Source organism: Corvus cornix, chromosome 2 (assembly GCF_000738735.6).
Source record: "Corvus cornix cornix isolate S_Up_H32 chromosome 2, ASM73873v5, whole genome shotgun sequence".
NCBI classification, from domain to species: domain Eukaryota; kingdom Metazoa; phylum Chordata; class Aves; order Passeriformes; family Corvidae; genus Corvus; species Corvus cornix.
In genome coordinates, this window is record NC_046333.1 from 138,088,093 (window position 1) to 138,112,309 (window position 24,217).

At 34.5% G+C, this 24,217-nt stretch overlaps 1 protein-coding gene across 3 annotated transcripts in view; it reads right to left on the bottom strand.

Moving 5' to 3' along the window:
* CSMD3 (CUB and Sushi multiple domains 3) overlaps positions 1 to 24,217 on the bottom strand; it is a 613,513-nt gene that overhangs the window by 111,462 nt on the left and 477,834 nt on the right. For all 3 annotated transcript variants that reach the window (XM_010404839.4, XM_010404843.4, XM_010404841.4), the window contains 4 exons: positions 6,434 to 6,547; positions 5,549 to 5,644; positions 4,477 to 4,680; positions 1,059 to 1,183 (listed from right to left, as the gene is read on the bottom strand). In XM_010404839.4, the coding sequence (XP_010403141.2) occupies positions 1,059 to 1,183; positions 4,477 to 4,680; positions 5,549 to 5,644; positions 6,434 to 6,547 (539 nt within the window). The remainder of the gene's footprint in view (positions 1 to 1,058; positions 1,184 to 4,476; positions 4,681 to 5,548; positions 5,645 to 6,433; positions 6,548 to 24,217) is intronic.

The window sequence follows — 24,217 nt, forward strand, 5'->3', positions numbered from 1 at the left end:
GATAAGAGATAAGCACTTCCAAAAAAGCAACAGTGACGGCCTAAGTCAGGATGGATGACAGTTAATGCCTTATTTAAATCCTCTGAACTATCTTCCTAGCATAAGAAATGCACAGAACAAAGTATCCTGTCAGCTGTCCTAGTCAACTGTTTAAATCAAGTAGTGTTCCTCAAAACCAATCTCAAAACTGATTTAGACTATTAAATATTATTGAAATCTCTGTGATGAAATTTATTAAAAAGCTTTAATAAACTGTCTACATTTTTTCCGATTTTCATTATTAAGTCTTTACCTGCATAAACTGAGCTCTTTATTTATTCATTTTCTACAGCAGTTACATTTTGAACTAGGATAGACATAGGAAACTTGTTCTCATAATTTCTTGATGTGCGTTTTGCTAGGAATCTGTTCAGATGATGCTTAGAACTCCTAATTTATTAAACTCAACTGCCTTTCCAAAAAAAAGATTTCTGTCTGTTTCTTTAGTGAACTCTAGAGATATACATGACTAAGCTTAATGGATACTTTCCCACTGTGTGTTCTATGAAATTCTTAATTTACGAAAGTAAACGAGAATTCTCAAACTATTTTAAAGAATAAATGTTGAAACATACTGAAGCATCTTTACATCACAGTGAACTTCCATAAATATAGAGTAAATAGCAGAGTTTCTACGAAAACATATATAACTTGTCCTTGAAAGCAACTCACTTAATTTTGCTCTGTTAAAGGAGATATATAAATTTGGGGAGAGCAAAAAAGAATTCCTAGGAAGGCTCTCTATTTCCCTTGGCTTATAAGGAGTCACTGATCTATCAAAATATGTTTGGAAGTTATGGTGATTTTCTTCTAAGTAAAAGGCTAAAAGTGCATTTTTTAAGATTTTTTAAAATCTTATAACTTTTTATCATTGCATAAATAAAAAGATGTGCAATAAAGTCCACTTTCAGAATCATTAATGAGATAGAAAAACTGTACAGACAAATGATCTTTTCAGCTTTTGCATCAGGAAAAACAGTTCTAAATGGTGATAGCAAGCAAATAGCAAGTGCACTTACTTGAATCCCAGCTCCCTCTGGTACTGTGATCTTCCACACACAGTTCAGATTGTTGTCATAAGGCTCAGGATAACCAGGAGATAAAATGGTCCCTTTGCGCTTTGTTGAAAAACCACCACAGGGCACTGAAAGGAAATGCATAAGGCAAGAAAAGAAGAATGAAACTTCAGAAGTGAGAAGACTTATTATAAAAGCTTATACTATGGCTGAAAACTTTCTAAATAGATGCTACATTAAAAAATATATATATGCCTCAGTGTGGGAAGAGATGGGATAGAATTGGGTTTGGGCTGTGGGACATGCCGGCAGAGGCACATGGCAGCACAAAGGAGCATGTGGCAGCACAGAGAGAAGCTTGTCTCCACCGGACCCTGGAGGAAGGAGGTGTCACACGGCAAACCCCTACAAAGAGGAGCCTGCTGGGAGCTGACGGACGGGTGAACAGAGAGTGATCTCCCCATAGAAGGACATTTAGAAAGGGTGTTGCTGATGTGGTGACATGGGATAGGTCACGTAGTGAGAATTGCCATGTAAGGAAATACTGTGCCTTGGAAAAGTGTATAAAACCAGCTCATTTCTTTGAATAAACAATTCAGATTCCCTGCTGATCTGGGTCTGTGCCTCAATCACCGACACCTCAGGAAAATAAAATTTTTTATCCCAAAACTCTTCTTTTAACTGACCAAAAAGGAATAGAAGAAAATTAGAATTATGTCTGTTTCCTACCTGACAGAATCATGCTGTTATTCCCCTTATGTTTTTGACCTTTACAAAGTTAAATCCATTTCATTGTCTCCTAGTAGTCTTACAAAAAGAAAGCATTTTTAAAGGCTTAAAGTTTGAAAAGTTACGGATTGTATTAGTATAAAAGATAAAAAGTGCCAAAAAAAAAAAGGTAACATTCTTTCTTCATATTGCTTCTCTAAATAATTAATAACACCAGTCTTAACTCCTTGACTGTTCTCTGCTCGTGTGAGTTATTCCATCACAGTCTGTGGATCTATTGCATCAGTGAAGAATTTTCAAGATCCTTGTAAGACTACATTCATCACATCTGTGTTTACAGATTAATAAAAGTGTTATGCATGAAACAGGACAGATACATTAAGAACCATCAAGTTTCTCTTTTGAATGTTCAACTTGAATGCATCTTGTCTATATCATTAGAGGCTCTAACAGACACAAAGAATATTACAGCTTAATCTGCACAAAGATATTCTGTTGGTATTTTAGAAGTTGAAGGAAAAGATTGATGAGATGGTTTATCAAGTCCATTAGAAGCTAATGTATCACTTCTATGCAACATTGCTAAATTCTGAAGGGATTTCAGGAGCTGCAAATATGAGGATTTAGAAAATCGATATAATGCAACTTATCTTAATAAGAAATATTGTAGCTATGTATTGCATGGCATATAATTGACAGAATCTGTTTGGAACTACATGGATAAATTAAAAGCTAGTGTCACTTAAAGTGTTTAAACAATTACTCATAAAAGGATGAACAGACAGAATGGTTGATTCCAGGCTGCACCTTGAGTGTTGTGTTAATTTTTGGGCCCCTAACTACAAGAAAGACATTGAGGTGCTGGAACAAGTGCAGAGAGGGGCAACAAAGCTGGTGAAAGCTCTAGAGAGTACATCATGTGAGGAGTGGCTGAGGGAGCTGGGGCTGTTCAGCCTGGAGAAGAGAAGGCTTGGGGAGACTTTTCACTCTACAAGCTGAAAGGAGTTTGTAGCCACGTGAGGGTTGGCCTTTTCTCCCACGCAACAAGCAGTAAGACAAGAGGACATTGCCTCAGGCTGTGCCAGGGGAGGATCATACTGGACATCAGTTGAAGTTTTTCACTGGAGGCGTGGTTAAGCATTCAAATGGGGTGTCCAGGGAAGTGGTGGAGTCATCATCCCTGTAAGTGTCCAAGAAAAGACTGGACGTGGCACTTAGTACTGTGTTGTAGTTGACATGGTGTGTTTGGTCAAAGGTTGAACTCAATGATCTTGGATGTCTTTTCTGACCTTAATGATTCTATGATTCAATGATTCTATGCCTATTTTCTGAATATGTAATATTTAAACATTCACTAGAATGAAGGCAATTTAACATGGTCATGTCCACCACTTCAATTATTACACTGATTTAGTTTAATGCAATTTTCACCTCCTATGTATTTTATCACCTTTATTGACACAGGGATTTTCACACAGAAGGTGGCCTGTAACCCTTCCTCAGTTCAGCTTGTCTAGAGACAGATAAGTTTCTCTTCCATAGACTAAATCATGTATTAAACTATCAATAATATATTGTGATTAATGTCCAAAAGAATGACTTCAACACTTTGCCAAGGTGTTATATCTGAAAAAAACAAAGGGAATGTATTTCAAGGGGAAAAGTAGTACAATTCTACTGATTAAACTGTAATCTATGAGACTAAATTAGATACTATGTACTGTATACTTCACCTTCTTACTGATATAGAAATTGTGGTTCTATTGCTATGCCTGAAACAGTCTAAATCAACATTATTTGTTTAAAACTTCGTTAATTGTATTTTATCAATATTACCCCATTGATACTTAGCCTTGAGCTCTATCAGGATTTTGGTATTTTGGAGATAATCTTTTAATTTACAAAAAACCAGTCAGACTCTCCCTTGCACCATCAGCTGGTTAGCATGGCAGGTGACAAATAAACCTAATGAAAATATGTTCATTGTTTTTCATCAACTCATCTAAACCTCTGTTTATGTACTCTGTTGAATTCATTATCACAATGCATTTTACCCTATCAGGAAAAGTAAAGTGAGGAATTTCATCACAATTACTAGATTTCCAGTTGGTGCAAGTCAGTTTGTAAATGCCAACGGATACACATTAATTTAAGAATTTAATTTTGAGAATTTAATCTTGTATGACTATGACCAGACAAAGTATATTTTCTGATCTGAAAAGTTACTGCCTTTTTCCTGGCAAGTAACGAAATATTAATGTAACTATTTCTAGGTCTTTAATATAGTAGTATTCTTCCTAATAGCTTGCAATATCTTGTTAGAGATCTGCAGTGTAAGATCATCTTAGTCTTGCAAGAAGTAAGGGCACAAACTAATATTTCTGATTCATCATTAAGGGGGGATAGCCAGGAATTCCCAGTGATGTTAATATAAGAGTAGCTATCACATAATTTATGGCAGCAGAGCATGTTCATGAAACTTGCGAAATGTCACAGCAAGGTTAGAATAGAAATGGAATAGAAAGGTTAGAATAGAAAGAAGAGTAAAACTTAACCTTGACTAAAAGTGACAGTAAATTAAAGTAAGCAAGAAAAAGTACTATACCAATGACAAAGAATAAATACATTCAACTAGACAATGGTCTACACTTTAAGCAGTAATTATTTCTATTAAAAAGCCTTAGGAACTCACCAACACATGTAGGGAGTGAATCATTCCATTGTGCCAATGCATTTGGTACTGTATCACATCTAATTGCTGTTGACCCATGGAGGATATAGCCTGGATTGCACTCAAAAAGAACCAGTGAACCAACTGCAAATTCATTTCCAATCCTTTTTCCAAATCTTGGTTCGGGCACAGAGCTACACTGTGTTGCACTTGTTCTTGGAACAGCTGTGAACATACAAACAATTGTGGATTCTTAATTTTAGATTTGGTGAGGGAATACAGATATTGAACCACAAATATTTAAAATGTCTGGAAGAAACCTTCAGCTATTTCCCAGTTAAGAATATTTCCATAATCCCCAAATAAACTTTCACAATAGAGATTGGTCACTTCTGATGTTTGAGTTACTGTTTAGGAGAGCATAGTACTGATATACTTGCCAAGATTGGAAGAAATGCATGAAATCCACACGAAAGCCTTTCTAAAATGACACTTACAAGAAATACTTCCATGAGATACTCAACTAATACAGGGTTTCAAAATAACATTTTGTGTCAGATGTTTACATTTACTTATGTGGATTTCTAAATGTGTATTCTGACTGTCAGATGAGGATTTATATGTAATGAAAGAATGAATTGCAGCTGCAAGTGTTGCTATATAAAAACTTATGCATTTGACCCATAAAAAGGCAAATAATGTAAATCAAGAAAAATATCTTAGTAACAGTAAGATCCTTTTAAACTCACAGGTAATAACATTTTCAGATATTCACATTTAAATTGAGAGATAAATCAGTTAGAGCACCCAGATGGATCTACCACTTGTCATTCAGATAATAAACAGAAACAGCAGCTTTGTGTAACTGTCTTCTTAAATTTGGAACCCCTCTTATGCTTAAGTATTTGACCTCTGCTTTGAAATATAGATAAAAGAAGAGTTTTATCATTTTACAAAACATGTAGAAATAATGACACTTGTTCTATTGTTAAAAGGCTATTACTTTCCTCTTCATTCTCAGTCTGTTTCTCTCTGGTGATTTACAAACTATGATGAACAGAATAAATGTACACATTTTTCTAGGTTGTCTCACCTTGATAAACAAAATGAAATCCTTTAGCTGTTATTGGTCCAACTGAGGTAAATCTGACTGTGATCTGGTTCCCCGAGCTCAATGGAAGGGATTCACCTACTCAAACAATGAAAATACAAAGCTATCATAGCCACTTTTTACTAAAGAAAATACCTGTCAACATCTTTGCAGCTAGAAATAATACTCTGCAAACCCTGTTCTGCTTCAAGAAACTTTGCAAGATATATGCACTTTTAGTATTTTATGTTGACAGTATTATGTCATTCTAGAAAAGAGGTGTTAAAACTCATCTCAGTTACTAGGAATATTTGTTGATTGTTTCCTTTAACAAAAACAAACAACCAACCCCTGCAAAAAAACCAAACCAAACCACCACCAAAAAACCCAACAAAAACAAACCACACCACAACACACACACCCCCAAAAAAACCCCAGAAAACAAAAACCAAACTGAAAAAAAAACCAGCAAAAATTCCAACCCCCCCACCTCTTTAAATTGAGTCAACATGCAACTAATCTACTTAATTTTACTTTGATACAAATATACCTTGCTTTCCCTTTAAAATATCTACAAGCTATTTCAAACTACTCACTAAAGCCAAAAAGGCACAGTGTAAGAAGTCCTTAATACCCACAATAATAGATAAATATCAAAAGAGAGAAACATTAAAAAAAAAAAAGCAATTTTACTTCATTTCTTCATTTTATTCATCAATGCAAAGATTTTGAAGTGTTTAGTTCAAAAAATGGATTTCATATATTTGCCAGAGATTAATTTAAGCAAACATGAAAATCCTTTTTTTCCTCTTTTTTTGGACTACATTATATTTCTAGGTTCATAAGAAAAGTAAATAATGATATACTGACAGTTCTATTAAATGATACCTGAATGAGATCCTGAGAGAGAGGATAACAAAGACGACTGTAGAGTTGGGCCATCATACACTTCAACTACGTCATGGAGTGATGTCTGGAAAAACACAAACTGGCCAAAAACAACTGACCAAATAGAAAGGAAAAGATGGAAGAGGCACCAGTAGCCAAGACAAAAAACAAAACCAAAGCCAAACACAGGGAACAGAATAGGAAAGGGGGGGGGGAAGAGAGAACAAAATATACGTTAATGTATGGTTTCAAAATAATTAAGTCAGCCGTCCTGGTGCTGAATGTAGGTTGTTTTTCATACCATTACAGCAGTAAAAGGATGAAAATACATCTAAAAGAGACAATGAAGGTACAGAAGCCATACATTTACATATAATCATTAAAAGATTCTAGTAATTAGGGAACAAAACAATTTTTCTGCTCTTGAATATACTTTCAAATTCTGTGCCCTCCCCCACCCAACATGCATCTAAATTCTCAGTGCAATTTTCTCCTTTATAATTCCAGGCATATTATTATACACTGTGCTTTATTAATTGATTTTGTTGATAACCCTCTGTAACTTTTACTCACCTTGGAATGTTTCATTTTTTAAAAGAATATTAACATTCAATATATCTTTGCGTTTGTGAAATAAATGAGCAACTGATTAAAGGCAACACTTTTCAGAATACATCTATTGAATCACAAAAATTCTTGGTTTTAAAGTCATTCTAGTAGAGCAACTCAATGGAAGATTTATTTTTGCACTTAAGTTCAAAGGTCTGCATAGCCCATTTGAATCAGAGGTGTTTTCACTTTTAATACAAGTAATCAATGAAAAGAAAAATAATTTTTTGGGTTAGTTCTGACCCTAGTACCTAGAAAACATTTATGTCCAATACTACTAGCAGTGGATGGGAAAATGACTTAGGGACTATACATGTATAAAGATGGAAGCAGTCAGGTAGTTTTACATACTGGAACACCTTAAAAGAGAAAGAAGCAGTTCTTATTCATTATTCAGGTTAGACATTTTGGAATAAATATTTCAGTGTGTTGCTACTAGGTTATATTTGTCTTCCCAAAGTTCTACAATATCTTCATTTGCTAGGTTTAGTTATAGAAGATGAAGCTCTCACCTCCAGTTTTTTCAGTTCATTACACACCCTTAAAGCTTTAAAAATAGTATATTAAAACTGCATTGTCTTTAAATTGTTGACTTTTTTTTTGACTGATTTTTTCATAAAAAGGCAGTTCCATGTTCCTTACTCATGATCTTATCATATACCCGTTTCAGTTTTTAAAAGCCTCTTTTTTAAGAAGAAGGAAAAGACTGGACATTATATTTACAAATATATTTCCTTCCTTTTTTGAAGGAAAAGACTGGACATTATATTTATAAAAATTTGAAACAAAAGTGTTTCTGAGACACTTCCAAAGATTCTTGTCCATTTTTTATGAGGAACTATAAGTGACATGCTGAGTTATGTCCATAATTTCTTCTTCTATCTCCACAAAATTTATCCTTGATTTTTTATTAGTTCTGCTTATTTTCAAAATAATATTCATCTGGATTCAAGTTTTCTTTTTGGTGTTGCTAAAGACAACTAACAAGCTTTTAACCCAGCTAATTGTTTCCATCAGATTTTTACTTTTATCAAATCTTTTTTCATACTCAGCGAATTTCATTTTGCCATTGAGACAAGAAAAGTTCCTTGTGACTTCCACTGCTGTGCCATGTGCTCGTTGCCTGGGAAAAAAGAGATCAGGGGAGACACTGCTGTTTCCCATTTTGAATTATGTTTCAAACTATGTACACAAAATTCAGGCAAGAGATACAGCTACCATAACAAGCACACATAATTGTTATCAAGAGTTGTATCCTGGGAAAACTGTAAAAATGGAATTGTTAAGCTATATTGTATTGCAGTGGGTTATTATAAAATATTTGCCCAGAAATTTTACCATATAGTGAGTCAAATTCCAAGGTCTTTTTGTACGTTTTTTAAGTATTTCAGTCCTGGTTTCGCCTCTAGCTTTGTCTTGTGAACCCTTCTGTCTAAAAGTATAACACTGAAGAAAGTGAACTAATACGTGACTTAAAATCAGCCACTTTAGAAAGAGAAAGCTCCATATATCATTTTTGATAACTGTTTTTTTTTCACTATCATTTGTGCATTTCTTAATAAAATACAGACAAAAATACAAGAACATAACCAAAAGGTTTCATCGACTTGAGATAAAATAGATTAAGATGAGGTGGCTGAGACATCAAAAGAAGTGACAGAGGACTTACTGCCAGAAAGGGGTTAATATGGAAGAGCAGAAAGCTCAAGTAAGGGGGCTTGAGCCCTTTATGATCAATTTACGTGAGTCAAGCTGCTTTCTCAAATTAAGCAGGAATAAGCTGCAGCCACTTGGGAAGAAATAATTTAGATTCTGTTCCTTCCTTTATCTGTGCCAGGATACTTTCTTTTTATTAATTAAACTGCAAAATGTTGCAATGTATAGTGACTGATACCTGACCAGCTGACATTATGTTACAAGAGACGAAATTCTGATTATTAGAAAAAGAACAGTTCATTATTCCTGTGTTTTCTGGTGCTCATTGTTGTCTACTCCATTTGGCATGTGTTCATTCTTTTATTTTCTAGTGTTTAAAAAGAATTTTCTTAAAATTAAATAATAACAAACATATTTGAAGCCAATGCAAAAATACCTTCTAAATTAACAAAAGTTGATAAAATGTAACGTGAGTATCCAGTATAGTTTGCCTTTAGGAAACAAATAACTGAAAACTACTATCCAGTTCGAATAAAGATCAAATCACTTCAACTGAAGAATTTGGGTGTGATTTTTTTTTTCTTTAATGATGGATGGATAAATACTCCCTAAATAATGACTCATTCGTAATCATTTGCTGTCCCCTGTCAACTATCATGAAATACTGAAAGTCACCTGTCCAAACTTGACATCTAAAATTGGGCCGCAAATTATTTCTGAATTCATGTTCATGTTGGCCTTCAATGCTCTGTAGCAATACTATTTAAAATAAAATATATTTTTCCCTGTGTTTTATGGTTTAACATTTTACTTACATATTTAGTTGTCTTTTATTTTACAAGATCAACAATGCAAGGCTATTCAAAAAAGATTTTCTCTTGAAATTTTGATAGTTACAACTAACTTATGCATTTCCTCAAAAAATTAACAAAATACATTTCTAAAGGGTTTTTTATACATTTCCATTTGTGTGATTTTTTTAATGTCAAAATTCCAGGCACACTGTAATGTTAATACTGCCAGTAATTTAAGACAGTGAGGGAATCCATTAATTCAAAATACGCCTTCACAAGCAAGCTCCCTTTTAAACAGGCAAGAGCTAGACAAGCGGACTTTCCATGCCTCTAAATATCTAGATGTTTCTATGGCCTTCATCACTGTAATATCTGGACACTTTCAAAGAGTTTGGAAAGCATCTAACAACAGATGGAATTGGCCAAAAATAGTTTGCTAGTTAAAAATTTCATCAAAGAAATTTTAGTTTCATTTTGGAAGTAAAAAATATACATGTATAGAGATTACACCTACCTGTTAAAAAAAAAGTACTGATATAATTAAAATAGTATTAGATTATGAACAGTATTCTCAGTATAATTCCTATCACAAAATTAGAAAATAACTGAGACTGGAAGTCTTCACCAATTATCTAGTACAGTCCTTTTGCAGACAGGATAGCAATTTAGAGCCGTTGCTCTGGCCCATGTATAATCAGGTTTTGAATATCTATGGGGATGGAGATCCCACAACTTCTTTGATCAACCTGACCCAGCATCATCCTGCCTAATTTACAGGTTTTATCCCTTGCCTTGATTTGCCTTGCCTTTCTTTCCCTTGGCTGAACAGTCCTGACTCTCTGCTTTTAATCATCTTGATCATCTCCAATATTTGCAGAAGGTGACCAGGACTATTTTCTCTACCACCTTCCCAGGTACAGAGGTGAGACCAACTGGCTAATAGTTCCCTCGATCTTTCTCCTTGGTTTTCTTTAGGATAGGAATGTTGTCTTCTTCCAGACCTTGGGAACCTCCCTCAGCTGTCATGACCTTTCAAGGGTAACTCACCTCCCATGCAACCCATCATGTCCCATGGGTTTGCATTGGCCCAGTTTGTCTAAGTTCTCCCTCATGTAGTCCTCCTCCAAGTCATCCTTACTCTAGACTTTTCTGCTGGTCTCAGCGTTCTGAGATTGTTCAAGATTGGTTTACTGGTAAAGACTGTAGTTCAGAAGAAATTTATTAATTCATGTTTCTTTGCATCATTTTTCTTCAGAGACTTCACCCCAGATTCAATTCTACATGGGTTTTGACTTTCCTAACCCCATCTTTTCAGTGTGTTTCAAGTTTTAATATTCCTCCTCAAACATCTGACCCTGCTTCAACCTCTTGAATTTTTCTTTTTTTTAGGTTCAAGTTTTATCAGCAGCTCCTTGTTCATCTGTGCAGGTTCTTTGCCACCTTTGTTTGATAGTCTGATCATTAGCATGGACCATTTTTTTCTTGAAGTGGTGATCCCTGAAAATGAAATGTATTTCCTGGATTTCTCATCTCTCCAGGGCCAGGTACAATAACAGTCTTCCAAAAGAGATCCCTGAATTGCTCACATTTCTGTCTGTATTGAGTCTGACTGAGATAGAGTTCATTTTTTTTTAGCAGCCCTCACAGTGTTGTGCTTTGCATTGGTAGCTGGAAGGGTGTTGATAACACACCAGTATTAACAAGGGGCTGGGAGTGGCAAGATCCTGGGAGGGGACACAACCAGGACAGCTGACCCAAATTAACCAAAGATATTCTGTACCATCAGACATAAAAGCTAAGCGAGAGAAGAGTATTGGGTTGTGGGGGACATTTGTTATCTTACAATGCTTGCCTTCTGGAGCCACTGCTATGTGTGCTGAGGCCCTGCTTCCTGGGAAATGTTCAAACATAGCTCTCTGATGGGAAGTAGAGATTAACTTTTCCCTTTGCTTATGAGCACACAAATTTGTGCTTGTCTTTTTTTTGCTTTAAACCTGCTAGCTGTTTTCCACTGTACTCTCTCTCCCTTGTTCCACTGGGAAGGGGACTGATAGAGTGGCTTGGTGGGCACCTGATGTCCAGCCAAGATCAACCCACTACACTGACCCAGTAAAGAATTAAACCCAACTCAAATTCAAACCTTTATAGATACCATATAATTGCCATTGCTGCTAGTACTGATCAAATAGTATTTACCTGGATAAAATATATTTATTTTATATATTATGCCAGCTATTGGATCTAAAGAAATACTCCTAATAACTTACGTGGATAACAGTGGAATAAGACCATAATAAATTCTTCACCCTGGGTTTTCCCTTCTTACAGATTTTTTGTGTGCCTAATGATTTATTGAAATAAGAAAGCTTTAGTGTAAAATCAAGTCCACTACTATTGTAATTCACTTGCCTGTAAGAAAATACCAGAAGGACTAACATGGTTTAAGCATTGTTATTACAGAAAGTGAAATGTGCAATACATATAAGCCCTCCTGTTGAGGGTCCAGGTATTTGTTTAAAGGCTGAATCAGCATTTGTAATGATAGGTCTTAGTAACTGACAAAGGAAAATTAAAATCAGCTGTATTACTATAATAGGACCCAAATTACCTTTACAGTTCTTAATACACATATGTATCTCCAATCAGAATCTATTTCAGTCTGGAAAAAGCATACATGAGCTATATAATGGTCATTATTTTCTACAGTAACATCACTGTTTCTCTTGCATGAAATCAGTTTGAAGAACTGAGCAAAATCCCAATAAACAAAAGACCCAGATGAATCAGCTGATTTGTTAAGAATGATAATTTAAAATTGTGCTTGAAAATGGTAGTTTAGATAATTTTCTCTAACATATTTAAAACGGGTTTCTTCTAACTGTGAATGAAAAATTAAGGTGTTAAGGTGTCTAACAGTTGTGGTATAAAACAGGTCTAATTTTAGGGCTAGAGGTCTTTCTCAGAATTTGAGGTTACTCTGAAGAAGTTAACTTCTTATAGTTTCAAACAATTTCTGTCATCAGTCTAAATAATACTTACAGAAGAAAGTTTTGTTCACAACATGAACAAACAAAATATGAAGATTTTATTTCACAGTAAAAAAAACCCATAAAAATGTTTCTACGTCTGTTCCACTGATGATATTCTCTTTTTGCTTATGATTCAGCTTTTTTTTCCTATGAATGCCTATAAAGAAATTACAAAACCATATTTAACTGTTTCTTTGAGAAAGAAAAAAAAGAGAAAGAAGTCCACATTTTTGAGAAGCTTCTTTGAAAAACAGAAAGAGAAATCTCTCAATAGAGAAAAGTCTCTGGGGATTAAGGAAAACAAGTACGCACTAAGAAAGCAGAAATGCGAATTTCTCATGCATCTTAACACCCAAATCTGGAGACCCCATTCACTGTGCTAAGTGGTGGTTCATGGTCAGTCAGCCAAATGATAAACAACAATGGAGAAAATCTATGCTTTATATAAACAGGATTCAGGCATAACTACAGGATGCAGGAAACTACTGTGTGAGGTTTTCTCTCAATGAGAAAGACTCAGCAAGACTTTATGGTCGACCATTTTAGTGTCATCAATCAAATGATCACCTGATAGGAAAAACCCTTGTGCCCATTCTCATAAGAAAGAGAGGAATTCTTCACAAAATAGACACCTGCATTAAGATTTGACTACACTAGTATGATGACAATCACTTTGATCCAGTTTTCTTTGCAGGAGTTACAGATTTTTTTATTTTTTGGGGCTTTTTTAGTTTTTTTTAGGAAGAGGAGGGGAGGAAAGAGTGTTTTTTTTGGAGGTTTTTTTGGTTTTTCTTTTTTTGTGAGAAACGGGACATTGCTTAAATTTTACACTTCCATGATTTTCTTTGGATGTCACTTTTAAGATACCTCAAACCAGCCATGGAGTAGCCTTGAAAAAAATAAAATGCATAAATGAATAGCATAATATCTAGAAATATTTTGAAGTTAAGGTCCATCAATTATTTATATAAAGTAGCTCAGCATTCACTGACTGCAAGTCAAGAGTCTTGCATAACATAATTTAATAATGGAAATTGTATTCAATAAACTCAGAGATGATCTGGTCCAAAGGCTTATTATGACCCTTTGCTGTCTTAATCTATGACGAGCAGAAAAATTACTTTTACTATACTGTTAAAAAAGTTAAAGGCTACCTACTGTTGCAACTTGTATCTGCCCCTCCTACTGGAACATAGCCTTTCTCTTTAAATTACTCCTTTCATTTAAGTATTTGGCTTCACAATAAACAGCAGGTAAGAAAAAATGTATGACGTTTTCCTCATTTCCTATTTAGGATGAACCAGCAATACACTGTGATGCATTGAACTAGAAATACAAATTACAGACTGACTCACTATTTTAAAATTATGTTATACTCACGTAAACACCAAACAAACAGATATTAGCCCCCTTCTGCTGAGAAAAATGTCCAGTAAAACTGCAAGATAATTTGAGTGTATGTTGGGCTTTTTGAAGAGAAGCTGTTCAATAATCTGTGAGAAGGTTTTTGAAGGAAAAGATTGAAAGATGACACCCTAAAGAGATGACCTTACAGAATTCATGGATAGGAATATTGCTCTCAGTAACGAAACCTAAATTAATTTTGACCAGCTCACATGAAAGAATTAGAAGATCTGATCTTTTACTGTTCAGTGTAATACTTCAGTTTGACATAACACTGAGTATGTCTGAATTAGCACTGCTACTATAACTTCTAAATGAAAATAGTAGCAGAGGTGTCATTTTTTAAAAATGTTTCTCCTCTTACATTTCCAAACATTTGGTTGTCTGCCAGTTACTTTTAATACATTCAGTCTACTCTGTGTCTGTAACTAATCTTTAGTGATACCAGTTAAATTTCTCTGTAATGGTTGACACTTCTTAGCATGTGCTGTAACAGGAAAATTATTAATTGTTTGTGAATACAAAGTAGAGTCCCTGCTAATAGTATCCTGCTGTGTAAATCTTGATTCATTTCAAAGCAAATAACAGAATAAAACAGTCGTCTAGTGCTCCTGACCTTGGAAGAAGTAAAAATTAATTCCACCTGTATGAGCCTCTTGGGTGCACTGCAGACTAGATGGCAAAATAAGGCTAGTGAGGGGTTTATGTGTAAACCATTGGAAGGGGTATTCTTACTGGCATGAGTTAAGGACAGAGAGGTGCTGAATGACTGAGCAATTAAACTAAATGGATTTGATATATTAATGCTACAAAAAATAATCAGATATAAAAGAGAATAATTATATAACTGAAAAGTTGCTAAAGCTGTCAATAGGAAAAAGGAACCCACACACACATAGATATATGTATAACACACATCAATATATATCTATATACATTTTCTATAGCTACTGAATGATAGATTAGCTTCACACAAGTTTCCCAGTGTATAAAAGTATGACTGTACAAGACAGACCTACGAAAGTCCTCAAATGTAACAGATTCTATTTCAAGATCATCAGATGTATAGCACAAATTTACTGTTATTAGCAAATTAATATGAGAGATCAAAATAAAAGTCATGCAGGTTTTCCAAACCACACATAGATGTGCCAGTAAACTGTACTTGAATAGGGTGAACTAATTTGAATTTATTCTAGTTTATCTCAATGTATGTGACTTACACTACTGTCTAGTCCTTAATCTCTTAGTCTGTGGAAAAAGCCTTTACTGAATTATCTGCTTTTCATCGAGTGTTATTGGTGTTCCTTTGGCAGTCTCAACTGGAGATGTCAAATGGAATCCTACATTTCCTGGCATGACATCCAGACGATTAGGGAGGAAAAGGCAGAATAAACTATTCTCTCTGCAAACAAGGAAGAGGTAAGGAAGGATAGAAAGGAGTTCTGGTTCTTAAAGCTCTCATGTGCCGTTTTCCTCCCACAGATAAAGAAAATAGCTGTTCCATTCTATGATCTCAAAAAGCAGAGCACACATATAGACTGAGCTGCAAGCCATCCTCTGCTGTTCTTCCTTTGTTTTAATTCTCTAAGAGAAGTGTTGAATGGAAACATGACGATTTGTCCTCTCTCCTGTTACTGTATTCCTGCATTCTCAGACTAGGAGAGGAAGAGGGAGATGGGATCTGCTGTATTTCATGTTTGAGAAAAGGAAATGTTCATCTGAATGTATGAAAAAAACAATATGTTTGGGGACAGAAGATGGGGCAGTTATTAACACTAGAAGCACAGTGTGAGGAAGTGATGTGAAACTGCACAGAAAAAAGTTTATATGCATATTTCTCCACAAATGGGCATAATTCCACATAAATGTGAGATGTAGGACTTTTCCTGAAGCTGGAAGATGACTGAACTCTCCTAATTAACACATTTCCTACTTTCTTCTAAAATCAGCAGAGTTTATTACTTTACATAAACTATCATTCTCCTCTGGCTTCAAACCTCTGCCTCCCTTTCTTCTTCTCCCTTTCTGCTGCTCACACCCCTCTCTCTCTCTCCCGGCCTGAATCATCATGCATACATGTAAAGGTCTTTCAGGATCTGCAACAACACCACAGTAGAGTGAAAACAGTTAAAACAGTATTTTTTATTCACTGATAGTTATATCATGTTATTTTATATTATATTATTAATTACAGAATATATTATTTGCAATAATTTAAAAGTTAGGAGCATGTGCATCTGCTATCTATTACAGAACCTTGAAGAACACATCAAACCAAACTTTCTTTTCTCTAAATTGACTTGTTTTGATTTTACCCAACTAAAACTCAAACATCTATTATTACAATTTGTTTCACCAGGTAACATAGGTTTATTTATCCCTATGGACCAAAAAAACAATGTATCTTATAATTTTAACTCCTTTAATGCTCTTCAGATTTATTATTTGATATCTGAGATGTTGAATTTATCTCATTTTGCCTAACTGACCTAAAAAGGAGATAGTTTTTTGCGCCTTATTATTCAACATTTTTGCTGAGTGGAAGGAAATACAGCACCACATTTAAAAAGAAAGAAGCCCTCTGTTCCTGTGTGTCCTGGTTTCAGCCAGGACAGGGTTACATTTTGCAGCAGCCAGGAGGGGGTAGGGCCAGGACAGGAGGTAGTTCTTTATCACCTCACTGTCATTGTTGGGGGCTCAGGGAAGGAAGGCTCTTTGAGGAGAAGGGGCTCCTTCAGGTCCAGTAAGCCTGGCAGAGGGAGCCATCTGGTATTGTCTATTATCATCTGGGTTTTTTTCCATGTGAATTGTTTCTTTTCTTATGCCCTCTGTCATTCTGCTACTGATCTTATTCTTATCTCTTTGCCATTTACAGTGAATTGTTCTTATCTCAAAGCATGATCTTTTGTGCCTCCAGTTCTTACCTCCAGTCACCCACAATAGGGAAGGGGAATGGGGTAGCAAGTGGCAGTATGGTTTTAGTGGGAGCACTTAATTGAACTAAATTTCCCAAATCACAACACTGAGAATTTTGCTTCACTCACTATTTTCAATTTTTAAAAAAATTTTTGGAAGAATGTCAGTCTCAATGTCTTGCATGGAAAATACACCTCTCATATGTTACCAATGTCATTTCTAAACTAGGGGAAAGAGGGTTGAAGTGATAATACAGATGAAGTAGAACAGTTTGACAAAAAAAATATAGATGGCCCTAAGCAGTAATTATATTTTATTTAACAGACTGAGAGTGCGTTAACAGACCTAGAGCACTGGCTAGAGTGAGAATTAGAAATTTAATCTGAATAAAAGCTGCATGGAGAAGCCTACTGATAAGTTAGGCAATATATTTTTTGATATAAAAGTACACTAGTTTCAAAACATCCTACTGAAATGCTTTAATGAAGGTGTGCAGACATGCATTTAGTCTTTATTAGAAACTAAAGTAGGTCTTTGGTCACTAGTAATGTTTTTTAATTAGCTATTATTGTGGTATATAACAAAACACATTTTAAATCTATAATAATGCCTCACAGATCCACCAGTGATTAATGCTATAAACCTAAATAAAGCAGAAGAATGAGAGACTGTTTCACATCTACTTTGCACAGTCTGTGTTTTCTGAGATTATTTTACCAATGCAGTAATCAAAGCTGCAGACCTAGCTGCTAATTTGCAATTAACTATTTTGTACAGTTTAAACTTCTGGCTTCAAATCTACTCTGAGGGGAATAGCAAGCGCAAAATTATGTCTTCACTTCTCTGAAAGTCCATCAGTGAGCAATACAGTAGTAAAAAAAATCGAAAGTATAATTAATTATATTATTTCTGTTCTTCTAAATAAAAGACAATTCTTTACTGCTATGATGTGCAAGTACTCAGGATTCTCTTAAATGGACGAGACAATTAGGTGGAAAGCTTTTCATTTGGGCCCAGTAATTGCAACCTACTCTTTTTTTTTTTTTTTATGTCTCTTGCAAAATAGTGTGTGAACAGGAAAAGAATCCAAGACCGTACAGCTAACAACTACTGACATTTGCTTTAAGCTGAAGAAGCTACTACTCAGATAATAACATTCTGAGACCAGTTGTGCACATTGCATGATCTGTCATTTCATTGGTCCATTTTATTGAGAAAAGTGAGTGGAAAAGGTTAGATGAGGCTGAGAGTAAGCAGGAAGCCATTTCCCTGCTACTACAAAAGTGATCTGAAACGCAGAAATGTGAAGATCTTGTTAATCTTGAACATGGGCAGCATTTTCCAATTCTGCTTCATTGTGTTCTTATACAATTGCTTATACACTTTGAGAAAACAAATCTGAATCACACTTCCATAGCATCTGACTGTCAAAGCAAGATTTTCTGCAAAGAAAGAGGAGTATACTGGTAAAAGTAAAACACCTGAATTTTGTTAATTGTTGATTTTTCTATTACAGTCTCTGAAGAAGAAAGGAAACACCTGCAACTTTTTGTTGCTTTCCTGTAGATCTTAATAGTAGCCTGTATATAACAGAAGGAATATCCAAAGAGACAACAGATCAAGAAAAATTGTTTTTATTGATGTCTCTTGTAACAGTTAAAATAAAATAATTCGTAAAACTATTATCTATGAAGGCACAGATTACATGAAGTTCAAATTAATTGTATTCTACAAACCCCTTCATTACAGTTCTAGGGAGAACTGACTTATTAATGTAAGAAAATTATTAAAAAAAAAATTAGCAAGGGAACATGAAATTGGCTAATGAGTTATTTAAATCAGGTGCCCAAATTTGAAGGCTGGCCTTTCCTCAATAAGTTTGTGTTTAAGTCTCTCTTTAATGCATATGGAGGGACCATAGGGAGATTAATCTCTTAAGTAACATACATAATAGAAGGAATATACAATTTAAATTCTAGAGTAACAATAGTAATAATAATAGGAATACAATAATAGAACAATATTAAGCCAAAATAAAAAAGAATCTTATTAAGACAGGAGATTTAATTCAAGCCATACTATTAATTATGTAATAAGGGTTCTAGATTTAATGGCAAAGTCACTTTGAAAAAACTCTGTTTCTTCAATCACCTCTCAGCTAATTCAGAGGTACTAATTAAAAGTACAACAGCTTTCTGCATATAATAATTATCTTTTATCATCCTACTAGTAAATGTTATTGTTTAGATCAGATGATTAATTCAGTTCATTCAGCTGAAACAAATTATCACTTCAGTTTACTGAATCATGTGGATGAAATTAATATTTGAGTAGTTATTTATCTTTTCATTAGTAGGCAAACTCAAAAGAACTCCTAGTGGAATACTTAAAAAAAAAAAAAAATCCTTCACAGTCAAAACCATAAAAAAATTATATAAAGGAAACCCGTGAAACGAAAAAGTGAAAATATTCCAGCCATTTGATAGCAGTAATAGGAGAACCAGGACTTCATCAATATGATCTCTATAGTAAATATAACCACTTAGCAGTTTCCAGTCTGGCAACAGATGTGTTGCCAGTCTGCCTGAGTTTATAACTGAAATGTGAAGTCAAAACCTAGGGACTGTTTCAAGACCTAAATGAGAAATTTGTGTTTTTGGAGAAAGCAAATCTTGCATAACAATCGGCTTGTCATTTTAGGATCCAAAGTCCTTTATAGAAAATGGGAATGGGAGAAAGGAGGATAAGAACAGGAGGAACAGATGGCTTGGAGAAGTAAGTTTGACTTGGTGATTCAAGAATGAGAAATCTCACAAAACACAGGTTTTTTAGAAGCCTATTTCTGATTGTCTATTATAACTTCTAAACAGTGCAAGTGGGTGTTTACCATCACATGTTTTTTAAAATGACATGTCTGTCCAGGCCCCAAATACGAAAGCAAAAAGCAGTCTTCCTTCCAACATTACATTTAATACTTACACTGTTAGAGTGGAATTTGAGGTGTGATAGTCACAACAAGAGAACCACATCGCTCTGACATCATCCCAAACATTTACAAAACCCGGACAGATGTGGTACAGGTGCTTTATCAGAGCAGTGCTCTTGGGTAGGTCTCACCCTATGTCAATAACAATATTTGTGTTTGCCTTTTTCTTCTCATGCAACACTCATAATCAGTTAGAGCTGGGCAAGTCTCATTAGCCAACTGTAGGTTTCAGGGAGGCTTTACCCTTTCACAAACTATAGGTATACATGTATGAATATGTATATGTAACCATACATATGTATATAAACTACTTTTCCTACTCTTCCCATTCCTTCTTTCACTATTCATCCCTTGTTATATCGTCCTTCTCCAATTTCCTGCTTTATTGACATATCCTAGGTGTCACCTCTCAGAAGCAATAGGACTGTCATCCTTCAATTGTTTCCACACTGGCCTCCAAAACCAGAAATTCAACACTAAGTAACAACTCAAAGCAATTTCCTCTCACCAAATAGCCATATTTTGACAGTATTTTCATGACTTTCCAAAATACATTTCTAGTTCTAAACTGTTATAAAGAGGTGGGAATTTTTTTTGCCACAAAATATGTGCAAGCACCTGACTTCCAAGTTTGTTTTTTCCCCCTTAGAGAATTTATTCACATTTTCCTGACATTTACTCACGGTATCAGAGCAGATGCAATTCAGTTCTATCTAAAATTCAACTAGAAAATTTTGTTTTAAAATTAGTATAAATAAACAATTGGATACAAACAGCAAATGGCTTACACCCCTTCCTCTTTTTTTCAGTAAAACAGAATGTTCAGGGATTCTGTTTTTAAGCATGTGGAATAATCACACAGTTCTCCAGTCAGGAATACAAATGGAAGAAACACAAAGCAAAATATAGTGAGGATTGCAAAGACTTTTTTATTTGTTTTCTAAATAAAGGTATGGAAAGAGAAATCACTGAGAGAAATCCAGAATCCTTGAATTTTGTGTCTGTGTACACACTGGTGAACACAAATATTTGAGTCAATACAGATAATCTTACTTGAGAGAGCAATGGCTTATATCCAAAGGAATATAAGAGGAAGAGGAAAAGTGAGAAATATGGATTACAGATCCATATTGAACAGGGCCTAATAGCGAACCATTTTACAAGACGATGATGTTTTGTAAAATAATTTTTTGGAGTTCCTTGATCTTAGTCTGATCCTAATAAGCTCCTTCCATGAAATATATCAGAATATTTCAGGATGGAAACTTGGCCATGGTCACACTGAATTATCATGGTTTCCTTGTCCAGATCTGTCTGTCTCCTACTGCCAACAAGTGAAAAATGTATCAGGGACACAGGCATTTCTGCAGTTGTTCTGTTAGGATGATTTTCCTATTGATTTTTGGAGCTACAAAATAGGAAAATGCACTGGAGGGGGAGAAACATAGGGAAATAACCCAAACCACTAAAACCGAAAAACCACAAGCCCAAGAGAAAGAAAGGCCTGGTCCCCACAACTGGCCAAGCCTGAAGACTGAGAAAGCAGCTTTATTCTCATGTAGAGATTAAGAATAAAATTGACACCTTCATTATTAATATAACTTTATGATAAAATGACCTAATAAATGGAGATGCAAGATTTTGCTGTTGTCCTGCCGAAGTACTGCAATCTTGTCCTAAGAAGTAAATCTAATAGAAAACAGAATTGTTCAGAAAATATGCCACCATTCAGTCTCCTCCTTGGGACAGTAACATGTATTGGAAAGCTTGTAAGCGACGATTGTAATGTAGTTTTTCCTCTGGTATTTGGAATAACCAGAATCCCAGACTAATTTCATCTATTTTAATAATAGCTTTTTCTGTGAACAAGATTTGATGATTAAATATTTGGAGCAGCTGGAGTCACACTGCTTAGGGGGAAAAAAAAAAAGAAAAAATCTTTAGTAATCTTTCATCAATTTAATCACTTTACAGTCAAATTATTTTACTTATTGGGGAATTATGAATTTCTTTGAAGACCACAGATGTGGTCTTACATTCGACTTCGGGTTTAGGTGATTAAAAAGACAGCTATAGTGCTGCCATATGTTTATACTCAAAATCAATAGCTTAAGCTATTTAGCAGTCTGTATTAAATTGGGCATTATTATATTCAAACACATCATTAATATTTGAGCCAAAACGAATCATTTTTATTGAAAAAATCTAAAAACAGCACTGAAAAAGTGACTTCAAATCATATGAAGCAACCAAATTCTTTAAATTTCCTTTCAAAAATGCACTGAATAGTTTGAGGCCCTTTAAATGTCACCCTATGGTGACTTTTTATTGGCATCTGCTCGCTTGGCAAGCATGTTAAGCACTGAACCAATGTATGAAATACTCCCCAGCTGTGAGTTTGAGTACATAAAACCTTCTAGCCCTTCCTCTCAGAACCTAGGAGATTCATAATTAAGTGGAAAGTGATGAGAAATGACCTTCTGGTACTTCTGTAATTTATATAGTTAGCATCTGAGTGACACAAACTTGTCCTTGAATTAGAAAAGCAAACCAGAAGTTAATAGTTATACAAATAATGCTCACCTCTATTCTTCAAAACATCTTAGACTGCAAGCTCCAGCTATTGCATGGAAATCCTGTAGCACAGTAATCCATGTGTACTTGAACTTATGATAAAAAATGTTTGATATACAATATTCATATTTCAATAAAAGTAGTTAGTATGATTGCTCTGTGCTTGAAATAAAATGAAAAATAAAAATATTTGGCACAACCTTATTAAAAGCAGGAAAATATTCTTCAAATGAATAAATTCTTACATTAATGAGTAAATAATTTCATAGTTTGTATATATAACTTAAATTCTTGTACTATACTGATGTTTATACTGAACTCTGAAAGTATTTATATTTTTAATAGCACTTTTAGGTAGGTATATTATATATTCTGGAGAAGAGAATACTTAATACTCACTAAAGTCCCTCCCAAAACCACAAAAAAAAATTATTTCCAGCATATAACCAATCCTGCCTTTCATTTTCCTTTTTCAGGTGGGAACATAATTCCATTAGGTATTGATTCTGAAGACAGGCTATAGGCCATGGCTCCCTGTTCCTTCAGAAAAACTAAAATAATGCAGTCCATCACCTGAAATTCTTCTTAAGTATTTTGTCCAACAACACGTAAAGAAGCAGAAATATTATTGTCAAATATACACTTAATAATAAGACACACATTTTCTTCACCTCCAGTGTTAGGTTGAAAACATTTGCGGGTGAGGCACCACTAAGAATAGCTTGAATTTGAATCACCCAATCTCAAGCCACTAAATCATTGCTCACTGAAACATAGCTGAAATTGCCAGCTTTACTACATATGCATAAGATAAAATCATGAAGTTACGTGTGTGCATTGTGATTGCAGGATGGATGGAGATCACATATGCAGCAATGTTCTCTAATTCATTTAACCCATGGTAGCTGCCAGAACAAATATGATAAAATAAGGCTGTGCTCTTTCTTTTACATTACAAATAAATTATCTTATTCCAAAAATTGCAGATAGATGTTTTAGATGGGATGGATCACACCATGGGAATATGTATCCCTTTTTGTTGATTAGAGCAAGGACCAGAATGGTTTAGATATCTATTTAATTAGGTGTATAACTAAAACAAGAGGAAATATATTCCAGCATAGGATTCAGTTATGTGTATACATACCTATGTGCTTTGCATGCAAGCCTAAAATTCATATACACATAAATCTGCAGTGTTTAAGGGTAGCACTTCAAGACAAGATACATTCACAGATTTAGATAAACTTCACTTGGATTATACAAATTAAAACACAAATCCTGTCACTGTATCTGACTCCAAAAGTCCAGAACTTATATTTATGGATGAAGATTTTTTTTAATTAAGATTTTCATGTCCATTTAGTATGTAGAAAATAGACTTCTAAGCTTTTTGTTTCTGGCTCAACACCTGTACATTCTTTGCTTGCTAAATTGCACAGAATACAATGAGTCAGATTCTGCCCATTTTTATTGTATTCATTATATAGCTACACCATCTTCTTATTTTAAGGAAGAAATGAACCATGCCTTTGCATGGTTAATTTTATGTATTGTAAATTTCAGAAAAAAATTGTTCATTTTTCATATTTAATCAAAATAATAGTGGAAAATAAATTCATTCTCAGTCATTCAATGCACATTGAATGAACATTGAGAATATTCAATTTCTGTTGTGGTAGGAGTGTGCATTAATTTGTTTCAAGCACAATGCGCACAACCTACATATTCTTTTCACTCTAAGCAACCTGACTCCATTCTTAACCCTCTTCAGTGCTCTTCATTAACTCTCAAAATTAAATTTAAAAAAGAG